General features: G+C 40.2%; 3 protein-coding genes across 3 annotated transcripts; 2 read left to right on the top strand and 1 right to left on the bottom strand.

Annotated features, from left to right (window-relative positions):
- Window positions 1-407: 407 nt before the first annotated feature.
- LOC116396179 (natterin-3-like) lies at window positions 408-4,812 on the top strand. The gene has a single exon (XM_031870612.1). The coding sequence runs from the start codon at window positions 907-909 to the stop codon at window positions 2,053-2,055; it is 1,149 nt and encodes a 382-aa protein (XP_031726472.1). The 5' UTR covers window positions 408-906; the 3' UTR covers window positions 2,056-4,812.
- On the bottom strand, window positions 2,987-9,096 carry LOC116396120 (natterin-3-like). The gene is made up of 4 exons (XM_031870532.1): window positions 9,090-9,096; window positions 5,777-5,860; window positions 3,627-4,225; window positions 2,987-3,493 (listed from the first exon to the last, which is right to left on the bottom strand). Exons 1-4 carry the CDS (start codon window positions 9,094-9,096, stop codon window positions 2,987-2,989), a joined length of 1,197 nt encoding a protein of 398 aa, XP_031726392.1.
- A 2,562-nt stretch (window positions 9,097-11,658) lies between these two features.
- On the top strand, window positions 11,659-13,646 carry LOC116396186 (natterin-3-like). Its single transcript, XM_031870626.1, has 3 exons — window positions 11,659-11,680; window positions 12,120-12,213; window positions 12,380-13,646. Exons 2-3 carry the CDS (start codon window positions 12,120-12,122, stop codon window positions 13,465-13,467), a joined length of 1,182 nt encoding a protein of 393 aa, XP_031726486.1. The 5' UTR covers window positions 11,659-11,680; the 3' UTR covers window positions 13,468-13,646.
- Window positions 13,647-17,037: the final 3,391 nt, after the last annotated feature.

Genomic DNA, 17,037 nt, shown 5'->3' with positions numbered 1-17,037 from the left:
GCTTTCTTCTTGAGTCACGTCAGTATATAGGTGGTGATAAAGGCTACGTCAACAATACCTCAAATACCATAAAAGCATATTCTGAGCATGCTCAGTGAGCTTATTCTCCCTTGGCAATGTTAACAAATACTAAACCATAGTGAAGTATACATACTTGATGTTTGGTTTCACGGTAAAAACTAAATTTAACTCATGTGGACGAACGATGAGGTGGAGTTCCTGCTTAGCGTCACTTTACAAGAAAACGTTGATTGGGCAGTTATATGAAATATTCAGACATCTCAGTGGTTTAAAGAACAGAAACTCTGAGAAGGTGGGGAACCAGTTTCTTCAAGCAAAAGACATGATAAACATTAATGTCATATCAACCAGACCGTCCGGTCAAAGTTCTGAGGGACAGTTGACACTGGATGCTGAATGGGACACGGTAGAGTGGTGGTGCATTGCTTCAAGCTCTGTGAAGGTTTACTTCAGGTCCGTTTGACTGATCTTTGCTGGTTGTTGTTTACATGAAACCATCTGTTGGTTTCAGAAGTCATTGTTTCCCAAAAACTCTGTTTTATGTGTCCACACAGATACAAAGTATACAGAGTTTTAAAAATGTACACCTTATAAGGTATTTAAAAAAATGTCCATTTCAGTGACTTAAAACTGTGTTTGCATGTGGACGAGAGGCCAAAACATTTGTCCCTTTGTTGAGTCACTGCAGGCTTTTCTTGCCTCACATATCCAAGTTCTCTGGAAATTACAGTCACTGACGTCCCTTTAATTGTGATTTAAAAATCATATCAAGGTAAACGTTTTGCTTATTGCTCTCCATCGGCCAGATTTAGTTTTGCCCGATAAAGAATTCTTCAAAACTTAGTTTAAAAAGGATTAGGAGAGATTTGATTGAGTACTGATATCATGTGGTTTATACTTAAACTTTGTTCCTATCTGTGCCTTTTCCCCTGCTTTTATACAGTCCTGTTGCTGGACCCAAATCTGGGTGAAAGGGTTCCTGATATCACTTATAACGAAACGACAGATCAAGCTCTTCCAACTCCTGTGGAGATCGAGACCACGTTGGTCCGGTATTCATTGTCCAACTCCGATCAAACCAACCTGGAATGGCAGGTCTTTGACGGCTCTCTCCCTGATGGAGCAGTTTCAATCTACAACGGATATGTTGGACGCATCGACTATGTTTGCCAATATAACTGTATTGCCGGCTTCTACAACCCTGGCATGGATTCAACTCCTTCCTGTCACTACCCCTATGGCGATAAAGCTTATCTTGGCTCCCCATTTGAGATCCTGGTGAACAAAAACAACTTTGAGTTTTTGGAATGGAAGAAAGGCTCCTACGGTTCAGTGCCTCAGAATTCAGTCAGGACCTGCTCCAAAGGCATTTATGTTGGGAAGAACATGTATGGTCTTGGAAAGGTGGATGTTAAAAATGAGGCCTTCTTCCTTCCCTGGAAAGGTGCTGAGTATTGGTACAAGGACTGCCAGGTCCTGACCTTTAGCAAAGATATTTACAGTGAGGACATCTCTGATGTCAAGTACAAGACTGATGGAGTTAAAATCATCACTTCTCCTCCAGAGACCATGGGCAAAGCTATCCTCACCAACAAGGACTGCCAGAAATCGTCACAGACAGCTACCCTCTCAAAGAAAATCCAAGAGGAGCAAAGGTGGGACACCAGCTCTTCTACTACAGTGGGAATCAAGACTACCATCACTGCTGGAATCCCCGACATTGCCTCTGTAAGCATTGAGATTGGCGCGGAGACGACCCGCCAGTTAAGTAAGGGGACAACTTATACCGAGTCGAAAGACTTCATTGTTTCTGTTCAGCACGATGTCCCACCAAACCACTCCTGTGTTGTCACTATGTTGGGGTATAAGTACGAGGCAGACATCCCTTACACTGGACGCCTCCACCGCACCTACAGCAACGGGGACACCACATGGACGTCCATCTCTGGGACCTACAAAGGCGTCCAAATAGGAGAAGTAAGGAGTGTGGTGGAACGCTGTGAACCTGTACCCGATCCCACACCCTGTCCTTGAAAGAATGATGGAGGCTCAATGAGATTCAATACCTGACAAATTGTATGTTGGATACCCTTAACAATGTAATCAAGCTAAAACATTAACCTGCTTTTATGTTTTGTATGTCTTAATATATCTTATAAGACAATAAAAATACTTGGCAGTAACTGTTTCTTCTTTTTAATAGTGGAATATGAGTGTGCATGTAAACGTAGTCAGTGACAACATTTAAACTACGTTAGGCTCGTCAGTTTAGTTCATTCATGAATTAAAGTCATGAATCAGGATGATTTTATTTTTTTTTCAGTTATATTGAAGTGAGATGTCATATCTTAAGATTATACATTTGTGGACTACTAATTTCAGAGGTCAAACTACTGGTCTCAAGGTTTCTCCAGCTTCACTGAAACGTCTACATACATACTGCAACGTGATTGGCTTCCAAAGTAGTCACAGTGTCACAAAACAACACTAATACTACCCCATGACATAATGAGACTAAAGCTGAGCTCAGGGAAACTTTCCCTCTTCAACTCTGCACAGTTTGACTGAAAACATTCAAGTGAAGTAGAAATAAGGACACACTTTGGAGTGGTGGGGGACTTTAAAATGCCGTGTGATTTTTATTATGTGCAAAACAATTTATATGAGCATAAAAAAGTGGCTTACAATCATAACGATCAAATTCAACAAGAGTTAGATTTCATCAAAAGGTGGAAGTACAAAGAAAAAAAGCATCAAACATTCAGCTGCATTATGTCAGACACTATACGGAGATAACAGATAAAAACAATGACAGCTTGTGTTTGAAGGAAACCCCTGGTGTTAGTTTACAGTCTAAAAACATCCGAGACACTCTGATTGTTTAAGTTCAAAATCTTCCAACCAACAAACCAACAACTAGCGTGTTTGGACTATAAACTATAAACTATACGGGGCATTTTGCATTTTATTTGCAAGGCTTGGCGTCTTTGAGAAGTTCACATCGGTCCGCCACGGCCCGGACTTCTCCAACCTGAACGCTGTCATACGTCCCGGTGATGGACGTGGTGTGGATCTCCCCATTAGCGTAGGTGCGTTTGAGGCTCGCCGTGTACGGGATGTTAACTGTGATCTTATGTTGCTCCATATTAACCACGCAGTAACTGTTTGGCGGGGCCGTGACCTCCACAGAATCAGTACTGGTGATGGCCTCGGTCACCGTCTTTCCCCAAGAGTACTGGAACGACACTTCGATGCCCAATTTAATACTGTTGGAGACGATGAAAGGGATTTTGGCTGTGAGGGTCATTTCAACACCTGCTTTGATAGAATCGCTGTTGTCCCACCTGTGCTCCACCTGGTACGTTTTTGAAAGGGAGTCTGTTTTCACCACTGAGCGGCATTCGTAGTTGCTGACAGATGTTTTCCGCATGACCTCCGGAGGATATTGGATGAATTTAGACTCATCAGTGATGTACCCTGCGATGAACTGTCAACCTGTCCAGGGTGTACCCTGCCTTCGCCCAATGTCAGCTGGGATCGGCTCCAGCGCCCCGCGACCCTGAACAGGATAAGCGGTTTGGATAATGGATGGATCGATCAGTGATGTACCTGACATTGTAAACCTGCTGGCTGATTATAGCCTCACTGGTGGTCAGGACCTGGTAGGAGCTGTATGAAAATAGAGAATTCTTCCATGAGAGGTAGAAGTGCTTCTCTTCAGTCACAACCTGCCCAAGTCCATGTTGGTTCTTCCCTACATATATATTTCCCCTTGAGCAGGTTGTGACTGAACTCTGGGGCACTGAACCTTGCGAACCCTCTTTCCACTCCAGGATCTCAAACGGGGAACCAGCATCTACTTTTTTTGCATTGGCATAGTTGCAATAAGAACCCATGCTGGGAGTATAAAAGCCAGCCTCACACTTGTATTTGCAGACATAATCGATGCGATCAAAGTAATCAACGTAAATTGAAACTGCATGGTCTGGGAGAGAGTTGTTCCAGGTCACCCACTCCAGGTTAGAGCCACTGCCAGACAAGAAGGAGGAGGCCAGGTTAGAGCCATCAGCAGACACGAAGGAGGAGGACTGAACCTGCCTCTTCTGCATTAGCTTAGCAACAGTTAGAAGAGGGCGATCCGGTAGCAGCAATCGGCTCTCTGTGATTTCAGGGGTGCCATTTATATCCGATTTCATGAAGGAGACTAGAAAAAGAAAAGGGGAAAAGGCACAAACAATGTTTGCTTTAATATGAAACACAAATCACAAACAGAGAGAAAAGTGTAACGTTACCTTTGAAATGAAAAACAAAGCAGCTTTCTGATTTATGAAGACAGTAACTGACCTCTCCCTTAACTTACAGTTTGTTTCCTATCAGTTGGTCTTCTACTTTTGTCCTCACTGAAATGTCTCAATAATTATTGGATGGATAGACATGTTTGCATTCATTATCCCCAGAGGATGGATCCTAATGATGCTGGTGACTTCTTCTTTAGTGCCTCCACGAGGCTGACAATTTTGGTTTTTAGTGACAATAATTGTATTGAAATTTGAGTGATACATTCAATGTTTCCTACAGGACAACATTTGCATTGACAGGTCATTTTGTAGGCACCAAAGCTTTGTATGTTTTGAATTAGCCCTGAATATAACTTTAAATTTAAGCCTGTGAAAGTGCAAAGTCTTTGTAACATAACAGACAGGTCGAAACTCTTTTCGTATTTTTCTAAAGAAGAAGGAAGGGCAGGCGTGAGCCTATGTAGTAGGATATATAATATGAAGTAGGCTACATTTCTCTTCATCATGATTGTATTTACCGTTTGATTTGATTTTACAAACCTCATGTTGTAAAACATTACTTTAAGTTACAGCGTGGCTCCAAAACAAGCTAAAACGGCAAACGACAGGTGTGTGAACGCACTTTCCTAAAGTCACAGTGGAGCGACAGAAAGACGCAGCAGCAGAGCATTGAGAGGTAAACTGTGTCTGAAGATTATGTGCGAGTGAAAGAAAACCCTTCTAATACTGTATGTTAATAATTAAGTATTGTTAACATACAGGGGTGGAAGAAGCACTCAGATATGTACTTTAGTAAAAACTAATAATACTACTGTGTAAAATACTCTGTTACAAGTACGCTAAATGTTAAAAGACAACATTTCCATTTTCAAAAGCTTTATAAACAGCTCCTTTATAATAGCTTTTTTTCTGAAAATATTACTCAAGTAAAAGTACAAAAGTATTATACAAAAGCTAGTTAGCAAATGTTAGCGTGCTAACACATTAGATTAAGATGCTAAACATGGCAACGGTGTTGTCTAGTTCATTGTATTGGTTATACTGTGCTTACATTTCATTGGATACATTCACTCAATGCTCAGAGAAAAGAGAGGGATTTTAAAACAAGTGACACTAGGACAGGATTAGTATGTAGAAAAATATATAGTTCTTAATTCACTGTGTCTAAAAGAGGCATAGCTAGAGTTTATATCGTTTATACAACACATTGTATTGGGGTGTGGCAGAAGTCTCAAAAGTAAATCTCAGCATATAAAACCAAAGCCCAAGCATCTAAACCACTAGTTACACACGGGGGGAGGTTGGAAAACACATTTAGTTTGTGACTTGGAACAATAAACCAACGCACTACAGAGTTTTGTCTCAAGATTCTTTGTTGCTCTATAATCCATTTATAATAAACAAATCCCAGTTATTTTCCCCATTTCCCCAAATTTATGAAGCCAGTTTGTGTTTACCGTTTTCCTGCTCCGTGTTGCTCCGATGTCCAGAGGACTGGCTGAAGTCTGCAAGACCAGCAGCAGCAGCACTGACAGCTTCATCTGGAGATGAAACACGAAACCAAATCTTTAGAAAAGTGCTTTCACAAAACAGCATTAAACCGACACAAGCTTGGTGAAGAAGTCCCCTCGGTGTTTAGCCACCGAGTCACGATTGTCTGTACATGGCAAATCTGTTTTTGTAAGAATAATAGGTTGGAATAGATTTTGGAAATATAGAACAAAACACAAATAAAAACAATAATAATAATAAATTCATTGTTTTTTCACAGGTATTACATTTTGTAACATTTTTTGTATTTCAAGATTTTTTTCAAGACATTTTCCATGTCACCATTCATATATTTGATCTATTGAATTCTCTGAAATATACTCATAATCTTTACAATTTGACATATTTAACCCTTAGTGAACTCTAGGAGAAATACTCACCATCATATTGTCCTTCACTGAATGCACCTGCAGTATCCACCTCCTTTATACTGTAGCTGCATAATGGCTGAGTCACTTAACACTGTACTGTCAATGTGTCTTTGCTCTGCTTAAAAAAAGAAAAAGAGTATATTGGTTACCAAACTAAAAGTAACTTGGTTGCTCATTGGTTTGGATGGAGCTTTAAAGAATGCTAGTTTATAAGTAATGGCTATTACAGGAAAATACTTCCTTGAAATGATACTTCTGTGTTTCCCTAAACATTTACTATTTAATGGAGATTATATATTGCATCTAATATGTTCCTGCAGCATCCCAAAATGGGGGTATTAAAATCAGTTGTAAGGTCACTTACGAAAAGGGGCAATATGTTTGACGGTCTCTTTTGAATTGTTGAACTTTGTTTTACATTTGGATTACAGTAATAGCATGTCTAAACTAGAAAGGTGCAGATGTCCGCCAGGTGTGTATTCAATGACCACTGCTTTATTGTATAATTAAATTAATACAATCCACAATTGGCTAACCCCCAATTGGCTAGCCAAACGCACCGCAAACTGTCTCTGGGCGCAGACTAGCGGCCGTGTGCTTAACCGGCTGGTTAAGAGTAGTGAGTGTTGGTCACTGCAACCACGAGAGGTCCTTGAGCATGCAGCTATAGCTGGCACTTCAAATATGATGTAGTTTGCTGCAGCAGAATGCTGTGGACAAACAGTGGTGCACTCTCGCTCACTGAATGTGACTGATTGGATGATCCTTCTGGCGGAGATCACAAAGTTGTGAAGTTGTTTTACAGTAAAATTATTGACTGCATACAGGAAGTCACCGTAACGTCACCCACTGGTTTGTGGACTACGGTTTTGAAGCCTCGAGTTTGGCATTTTGTCCTTCTCCATCTTGTTTTTTTTTTTGGAACCAGAAGTGACCATATTTATGTAGACTAGAGAAAACTGCAAGTGTTGGTGTGTTTTACGGAATAAACCAATTAGCTTCATAACTTAGATTTCGTTAGTGTATAATCATTTGATGTTTTTCGTTAGCTTAGAATAACTCGTCATGGAGTCCGGCGTGTTGCACCGCCATGTTTCTTAAGTATCCCAGAAAGGAGAAACCAAACACTTGCTCTAGAGACAGCCTGTTGCGTTTGTATGTCACCTGAAGGCCGCTTCTTCAGGCAAGGCCAGCATGCTTGGGAAGGGAGGGATTAGCGAAGGCGTATTCGGTAGATTTGCTCTTAATTTTCCATTTAGCACCTTTTAAAGGACAGAACAGTATCTTTAAATTCCCTTCTGAAACTTGCCGGGAAAATGGAGGACACTTCAACTGCCAAGTGGGAAACATATTGGTGACTCATTAGTTTAGTAGTCTCTGTCTGATACTTCCTTGTGTGTCTGTTTTCTCGTAGATTAACCATCCCAAAATGTGGTTCTATCTGGCCTCGTCATATTAAAGTAATAGGATAACTTATTTTATGTTACTGTTACGGTTCCTTGTGGCAGAATTGTGCTTTTGTACCTTGAGTATATAAATATGTTATTAGTCTAAAATAAATACAATTAACAATATTTTTTGTCAAAATATACTGAAACGATACACACAAATTCATAATTCAGTCTGAAACCTGGATTCAGGTTCACAGTTTGGTACGTCAACAACAGAGAGTAACTGGGTGACACCTGATTCATCCTTCAACCTGTTACACTGAAAAAACAACCTCCGTACCACACTGGTTTATATTCAACATATGCATCAGTGATGCTGTGATTCAAACAGACTGTTTACCTGTAGCACACCTGTGAGCAGGTTTGTTAAGCCTCAGTGTGGCACTGGATCGTAGTATCTTTATTTTAATCTCTGTGGAAGGATGTTTGCCAACTGTTTTCCTACTTTGTGTGGATGAAATATGTTTATTGGAAACGTAATCGAAAGGCTTGAAATTTAACTGCATTAGTTCAACTTGTATAAAATGAGATAGTTAACAATGAATATTGTCTTGGTGACACTAACCTGTGAATTATCAGTAGAAGGGATTGAATGTTTTAAATAGAAGCCATGGGAAGAAAAGGGTTCATATAACTGGATGCTTGTTCGTAAACAGGAGGGTTGTCAGTGTGATAGTGGAAAGAACCAGTAAATCATTGGTATCATAGTGTCTGTGTGATACTTCCTTGTGTCGCTGTTTTCTTTTATAGGTTAATCATCCATGAACGTGATTCTATCTGGCCTTGTCGTATTAAAGGTGGCTTGTGGCCTTATGAACTGTATTGTCAGACCAAGGTGATTTAGCTTGTCTTTCACCAGATCCATCATACCACACCTTACAAAAACATTTTAATATCTGATGGTAATAACACATTTATAAAGCTTCTCTAAATGTAAAGCACTTTTTTTGGAGCTTTTAAACCGCGAATAAAGGCATCATCAACCAATTGAGTTTTTTCTTGCACGTTTTTTTCTTCCCGGCAACAGCAACAAAGAAAATACTGTAAATTATTTGTAGTCTTTTTGTTAAGTTTTAATAAAGTTATTCTTACGGAATTTGCTTTTTATGCTGCAAGAAGTCAATCCTGGATGACAAAATAATAACAAATATGTTGTGATTTCAATGTTCAATAGAACTTTACTATGTCATCTATGTGTCTTTTGTAAATGTTGAGACACAAAAACAATCCTGTGGCAAATACAATCTTTCTCCATTTGTTTCTTTTGAGCCATGAATCCGTTCTACAGAAGAAGTAGTCCCTCGAGAGGAAGTTCAAAGACATTTATTCATATTCTTAAAAAGCTGAAATATCTAAGATATCCAGCAGGTGGAAGTGAAAGATCACTAATTTCTCACCAGACATTGTTGCTGGTGTGCCAGTCCCCAGCTCAGTATCTCACACAGCAGTGCAGTGATGCTCAAACATGATATTATATCATATATTACATCGCATAACATCCACCCACGTCAATTTGAATGTAGAAATACTAACAAATGCTCTTCTTCTACTTAAACTTGTGTTATGATATTTGTGTTTCTTGAAGATCAAGTTAAATCTATTTTTTTCTAAGAAATCAATGAATAAGTTTCGTGTTGGGTCACATGAAAACAAGTGAGCCATCTCCATGAAGACGGAGCAAACTCAACCCCCTGACTTTTTCTGACAGAACAGCCAATGTTGAATTTGCTGACTAGAGTTACTAAAGTGTTTGGGTTTCTGTTTGATAACCAACATGTGTTGTGTCTCTGAATGTAAAGCGTGATCAAGGTGATTCTGTCTGTATTATGGTCGTATGAGGAGATTTTGGATTTCTCAAAGTTCATTAGATGTTGTTTGGAAGGACGGAGGACATTTGAACACTGTATTGAGTTCATGATACGCTGAAGGCCATTGATAGATTGGAGGATGGAGGTAACTGATAACTTACTGTCTTATCAGTGTGTTTTACTCGTTAATAATCCTGAATCTTATCCTGCAATTGTTTTATAATGGGTGTTGAGATCAGCGCGAACACAATGGCACAGTTGCTGTAAATTATAGATAATAGACTTCTTCAGATTTTACTTTCAGCACCTTCGTCTTGTTAAGGCAAGACACTACAGCCACAATTATGATTGTTTCAACAAAATGAAATAATAATTTGGAACCTGGCTTTATCCAAAGTTCAGAATTTATGTTCTGGAAATGTCTGCAAAATAGCACAAATTTAATAAGATAATGCCTATTTTACGCATTTAAACATACATTTTCAGAAAACCTGTAATCCGAAAAATAACTGTCTTAATGTCAGTAATGAGCTGCATACGTTTCATGGTGATATCTGTTCGTTCTATTTTTTTACCCTGTCCACTGACCGTGAAGCACATTGAAGCTCCACATTCATACAACTACAGACATAACCACCTGAGCTGGTCGGTGATATCAATATGGAGGGGTGTTCTTCCTTTTCTGCAATCCAGAGCCTTAATTTGCTCTCAGCTCAACAGGAGCAGTTGCAGTAAAATGTCTTGCTCATTGACACCTCAACATTTCAAGGTGTCTAACCTCAACCATCTCGCATGAGTTTCGAAACTTTTTTGTTATCTCCTAAGGCCTATTTAACATGATAATGCTATTGCAGTGTACTTATTATTTTCATTATTTTCATTTTCTAAAGTCACCAAAGTACTGGAGACAAAGTCTCTGAAACTCAAATTGTGCTAGGAGAGGACCCTCCAACCCCCCACGTTGGTTTCCAAAACCTCCCTATTTTTGAGGTCACAAGGTTGGCAAGTATGGAGCTGCAGTAGGTGATAATTCCATATTATCCCCTCTGAACCTTCAGTGCCATCATTCTCCAAAGTTCTGTTGTTTTCAACAGAAACATGTCCCCATAAATTCTGAAATTCTCCACTGCTATGCTGACGATACCCTGCTATTCTGTCATTCCCCCCATCTGACACTTGAGGTATGTAACTATATCTGTAATGGATGTCAACGCACCAACTAAAGATTCCACCTGGAGAAGAGGAAATTATGCTCCACTTAGGCTTTCCATTACTTTGAATGGCAGTTGGATCACATATCAAACAAAAATCCATCTTGTCAGGCTTGAAGTTATGCATTTGTGTCCGGACCAATCAGTGTCCTGTGAGGAGCTACTGGTAGCTCGGCTTAGGAGGTTGACTGTTCGTTCTCAACATCAATGGCGGCTCCTAAAGAGAGGTTAGTGTAGATGCTTTAATTGCATTAGAAGTGGAAAGTATTTATTTGTTTAAAGAAGAGCAAAGAACTTTTCTCGATTGGAAAAGATGTTTTTTGCTATTTTGCCCGATTGGCTTTGTTTGATTGACAGATGGTTCATCCAAATCACTTGCCAAGTAAGTTTCTAATGACGGCATCTTGGAGGGTTCTCAGGTTTGTGTCCATCATCATTTAAAATAACAAGGTGGTGCCAACTTTGTCTCTTTGGAAGAGATGCTCCTACAAGTTTGACGTTGCCTTGCTCTTGATTCTACGGAGGTTGAATGTACTTATTGTAAGTACATTTAGACCGAAGCGCTAGATTACCATAATGGAATGGAATCCAGTCTGTAAGTTTAATAGTTGATGGTGGACAGACTCAGAAAATAATTGTCTTTTGACAGAAATCATAGATTCAGATTTGCCAAATATCTCATCTTCATTGGCCAAAGTATAATCAATGCACAAAATGATATGAAAGTCTATATATTTGCAGTTATAGACAAACAAACAGAGACGAAAAGTTTTAGGGAACATGAATCCCATCTTAGTTTGAGAAAGACACTGACAGCTGTTAGCAAAACCCGCTGCACCAGTTTATGTTTATGGGTCAACGTCAGGCAGAGTGAAAGTGCACAGTCTGCTTTATGGTTCAGCCATAAACCAGTACATATAACCTGGGAGGTGACTGGCTGAGTGGACTCAGTGGGGAGCGACTGTAAGGGTGAGTGCTGTTCAGTCTCTTTTCCCCTTGAGTCAATCAGACTTCATTATGATGATTGGCAATAATCTCCAATAATCAAATTGTATATTAGTAGCATCTGTGGTAGAATGCAAAGCTTTTACGAAAAACACAAGTGGACTCAGGATGACAAAAAATTAAAATTGAAGATAAAAAAGATTACAAATGTTTATGGTTAGAGGTTGTAGATAACTTGTAACATGTTGAAACAGGGAGATCATTATTGCAACTTCAAAATATTGATTGTGTCTCATTCTGTGTTTAACATGAAGGTGGTTTAAATGTTCATCCAAAACCAATGATGCCACTTTAATGTCTTCAATTCAGATCTCTTTTCAGGGCAAAATGGAAGACGTGTTTGGCAGAAGATCATTTCACATGTTGAGTTTAAAGAAAGTCTGTTTTTGTGTTTCATCTGCAGATGAAGCTGTCAGTGTTGTTGCTGCCGGCCCTGCTGGCTCTGTCCTCAGCCAGTCTGCAGGACATCGTGAAGAAGAGCGCACAGCACAGAAAAGGTAAACATTTCATATTTTTCATATTGTGTGAAACTAATCGATACAGACAGTAGCTGCATTGCACCTGTAGTATAACTGCACAGGCTAAATATGTTCTGAAGTAGATGTTCTCCAGACTGCTGTATGGTTACATATGTAAAATCTCCGTTTGTCTCTTTTTGCACAGCTTCCTTACTGAACCCCGAGCTGGAGGGTATGGTGCCTGAACCGACGGGTAACCAAGTGGTGTCGGGTCCTCTGACTCCCGCTGACCTGGAGCAGCAGCAGGATCTACCTTCCTCCTTCATTTTCGGCAATAACGTGAACCTGGAGTGGTTGACCTGGGGCGGCTCCGTGCCCAACGGCGCTGTTGCGATCTACAACGGCTACACCGAGCGCACCGACTACGTCTGCAAGTACAAGTGCGAGGCCGGCTTCTACAACCCGAGCCTGGGCCCCTACTGCCGCTACCCCTACGGAGACGCAGAGTACTACGCCCCCGAGTTCGAGATCCTGGCCAACAAAGACAACTTTGAGTTCCTTGAGTGGAAGGAAGATTCCTACGGTTCAGTGCCCCAATACTCAGTCAGGACCTGCCCAGGTGTTGGTATTTACGTTGGGAAGAACAAGTACGGCCTCGGGAAGGTTGTTCCTCAGTTCGAAGCCTTCTTCCTGCCTTGGGAAGGCGATGAGTACTGGTACAAGAAGTACCAGGTTCTGACCATCAACAGGGATGCCTACAGCCAGCACATCACTGACGTCAAGTACGCCATCGACGATGTCGCCATCTTCCAGTATCCTCCCGAGACAATGCGCATCTCCGGGGTCACCAACAACGAGTGCCAGACGGTGGTGAAGACAGTCACCATCTCAAAGACCACAGAGGTGGAGACCACCTGGAGCATCGGCCGGGCCACCATGCTGGGTATCACCGGCAGCATCTCGGCTAAAATCCCCTTCATCGGCTCCGGGGGCATCGAGCTGAGCGGTGAGAAGACGCTGCAGTTCTCCAGGGGAACCACCGTGGTGGAGTCGCTCAGCCACTCCGTGTCCGTGGAGCTCACCGTCCCGCCGAACCACTCCTGCAGAGTTCGCATGGAGGGGCGCAAGATCACAGCCGACATCCCTTACACCGCTCGCCTCAGCCGCACCTACCGCAACGGAGAGACCCAGTGGACCTCCATCTCTGGGACGTACGACGGAGTCCAGATCGGAGAAGTCCGGGCCGTGGTGGACCGCTGCGAACCCGTACCCGATGCGCTGCCATGCCCCTGAAAGACTGATGGAAAAACACACCAAAATATATCTTTTGAACATCTGAAAGCAAATGATGCGTCACAATAAAAAAACATAATGCCAAAGACATGTTGTGTGTGCATGTAAAATATATTTTGTCAGCTGGTTTTCAACATGTTGGAAATACATAAAAACAATAAAAATCATATGGCACTTTATCTTTTTGTCCACTTTAATAATAATATTATGACATTTTTACTATCTGTGACTTTAGATTCACATCGTACACAAACATTAAGGAAGGTACATTTTCACTACAGTTTTGATTTTCTGCTGATTTAACTTCTTCTATCATTCAGGGGGAAATATTTGATCTATCTGACAGCTGGAGTTACGAGTTTATCAAATAAACATTTTCTATACAAAATAATGAATACATGCTAAATTATTAGTTTAATACTACTTGTTTTGATAAATGGAATTTTGAGTGTTGGACTTTTACTTTAAATTTAAGCTATTAGTTCATTATTTATACACTTTATTACATATTAAGCAATTTCATGGAACACTGAGATAATTAGAGTGCAATAAAAGACACTCAAACAGACGTAGGGTTTTAATTGCCCACAGGCGTTTGCACAAGAGATAATGCTTAAAAATGTTAAAAACATGACAAAAGAAAATGGAGATGATAAGAACATAAATTCAAGATACAAAAGAAATGCAATGTGAATACATTTTTAAAAAATGTGGATGGCTTCACAATAGGTTGAAGTTTCATGACTGAGCATACAAATGTCATTATTCAGTTTTACTCCATTTAATAGGCCTAATAACTCTTGTTGCAAAGGTTCTTATGTATATTTATACACTTCCTTGTAAATTCTGGTCAATATTCTCCTGAAGTTTAATCCTCACAAAGCCAGTGTGCAGTTATGAATTTGCTTTCCATAACTAAAAGAATATTCAGCAAATTTGCATGTCTCCAATCTTCAGGGATTTGCTCAAACTTTTGCAGTCAAAACAATATTTATGAGAAAACAAATCACCAAAATAACATGCAAATAGTTATTTTTACATATAGAGATATTTATTGATAATTTTCTATTGGTATTCTTTCAAAAATGTCCAACAGCGGGCTCAAGTTCTCCAGAGTTCAGACAAGATCACGACCGTTTCAGATCAACAGGTGTTTCAGTTTAACAAGCGACCGTGTTAACTGGTGACTCTCAGACAAAAGCCTCCGTGGTTGCTCGTTATGTAAATGGTCGATAGATAATAAACACAGATATTTAATACCGATTAAAGGCTTTTACGACTGTCATTACTACAAGCAACCACGACTCATTCTGCTTGGAGTCACCAGTTACCACGGCCACTGGTTAAACCGCCACACCGGCAGCGTCTACAGCTTTATTGGACTGTATTTTAACAGTGAATCAAGTGAAAGCTCTGAGTGTCTTCATGGTGTCTGACGTTCTGTTCATGAACACAGAGAACAGAGTTGATCATCTGGTGACTTGTAGCTCCTGATGTCTCTCTGTGGAACGTTACACACATACATATTTATATCTGGACTCTAAATACTGGACCACCAGCTGATGTCTTCTACTCACTGATAGGAATCAGATCTTAGTTTGCATTCTCCATCTTTGGTGGTTATTGTCATTACATAGTTTGACAAGCTGTCGCCGTACTTCTGTTCGTCTTAATTGATTACAAACTGTAAAAGTGAAATATACCTGCTTACCATCAGTATGTTAGCATTACCATTGTGAGCATGTTAGCATGCCGAACTCAGCATTTATCTCAGAGCACAGCCGTGTGTAAGTACAGCCTCGCAGAGCCACACTCTGAGTACAGTAGCTCTACAGTTTAGTTCTTTTAGTTCACTACCTATTAGACAAAGCGCTGCAGCAGCAGCTTTAAGAAGGGAGACATTCAACATCCAGCGTTGACGTTGAATACAGTAATTATTTTCCTTCAACGCTGCAAATGAAAATCTTTCCTTGTGAGAAACGTGTCGTTTCAGCTTCAATCGTGTGAAGATTAGATGAACAAGAACATCGCTGATCGTCACGTCGTGAACAGAATAATTCACACAAGTTTCCTCACACGCTGGGCTGAATGCTGCAGCAGCTGAAGGCCGTGACAGGGCGGGTTTTGTCAATGTGAATGACCTTCACACTGCCCTCATTCAGACTCGAATAGATTGATAATCACTCCTTGTCTCAAGGACGCTCACGGATGGCCGTGACATCTCAATGATATGGGGCCGAGCGTGCAGAACAATGTCCGTGTCGAGCGGCTTCTCCCCTGGACGTTACGTAACGGGGACCTTCTTAATCAATGAGCCACTATTACGAGGAGGGGATCAGATCTCCGTGTTCCCAGCCTGAGCTTATCTAAACCTACAGTATCTCGCCATCAGTGGACAAAGAGCGCCGCAGCACTTTGGACCTTCGTGCAGTCAGATACGGGACGTTAAATCCAGGCCAATTTATTTATGAAGCACTTTTAACGAAATCACAGAGTAAATTCACAAGCAGGAGGAGGGAGGAGTGCTGTTGTTCTAAGCAGGGATCAATAAAGAATCCTGTTATCATTATCAGCACGAAGAGTCTTCTTTACAGGCCTCCAGGATGTTTTCTAGCCAAGGACAAAGTAGGTCAGAGGTCTACAAGGTAACTGGTTCTGGTTCCGGCTAACACGACAAAAATAAGACTAAACACACTCATGTATCATGTTCAGCTCCTGTAGATGAAGGTTAGAGTCTTGCTTCTCTATTTGGTGCCTCGAAATCAACAATCTCCAGTATAGTTGTAGCTGAACGGGTGCAGAGAGACACTTATAAATCATAATTGTTAGATGTACAATCAATATCTCGGCTTGTTCTGGCTCCTGTAGATTCATGGTTCTCTCTGTTAGAGATGAATCCTACTGCAGCGGGCCGACTGAACCATGTTGCTCCTTTTGATAGGGGGGGGGGGACCCTCCACTATCTATTTATTTTTGATACAAAGTTCAGCCTCTCAAACGATTTTATTCATCCAATTTTAATTTATTCATGACACTGATTGTTTAGAGTTAAGAAATCACAAACAAGCCTCAGATACACTAAAGATGTGTCAACGTTCTTTCTTTCAATCATTTTATTTTCAGTTTATGTTCCACGCTATATGTTACCCTCAGAAAGAAAAGTACATAACATAACGGCTAACCATAAACAATCAGACTCAGACACTAAATACATAAATACAAATAAAAAACACACAAACATAAATATTTGTAAGTATTGCTCTTGTACCACTGAAGTAGAATAAACTTGCTCAGAAACTGGAATTTTGAAAAACAATTAATTTCAGGATTTAAATAAACAAGTAAAATTAAAACTGTACAGTTTAAGATATTCCCTAATGTTATATTTATATCTACAAAGTTATAGCTACTACTACTAACATTATTATCTTTTTAATTTATTTAGCTTTTTTAGATGTTGGGATTGTGGGAGGGATGTACAATAGATATTATAAAGATACTTGTTGTTTTGATGTCTGAGAGGTAACTACTGTAACTATAAAGTAACAAATAGAGTGTAACAAATAAATA

The sequence above is a fragment of the Anarrhichthys ocellatus genome, unplaced genomic scaffold (assembly GCF_004355925.1).
Source record: "Anarrhichthys ocellatus isolate YVR2014 unplaced genomic scaffold, GSC_Weel_1.0 scaffold53, whole genome shotgun sequence".
In the NCBI taxonomy this organism is placed as follows: Eukaryota; Metazoa; Chordata; class Actinopteri; order Perciformes; family Anarhichadidae; genus Anarrhichthys; species Anarrhichthys ocellatus.
This window is presented reverse-complemented; position numbering and strand designations above follow the sequence as displayed.

Bases quoted from the DNA above. Each gene is read 5' to 3' on its own strand.
- LOC116396120 (XM_031870532.1), bottom strand. The intron at 4,226-5,776 runs GTAAACACAAAC...TTCTTTTTCTAG, and splicing joins CAACACGGAGCAGGAAAACG to TCTCCTTCATGAAATCGGAT. The intron at 3,494-3,626 runs ATCACTGATCGA...ATCGCAGGGTAC, and splicing joins AGGTTTACAATGTCAGGTAC to ATCACTGATGAGTCTAAATT.
- LOC116396186 (XM_031870626.1), top strand. From the start codon at position 12,120: ATGAAGCTGTCAGTGTTGTTGCTGCCGGCCCTGCTGGCTCTGTCCTCA. The intron at 12,214-12,379 runs GTAAACATTTCA...CTTTTTGCACAG, and splicing joins GAGCGCACAGCACAGAAAAG to CTTCCTTACTGAACCCCGAG.
- LOC116396179 (XM_031870612.1), top strand. From the start codon at position 907: ATGTGGTTTATACTTAAACTTTGTTCCTATCTGTGCCTTTTCCCCTGC.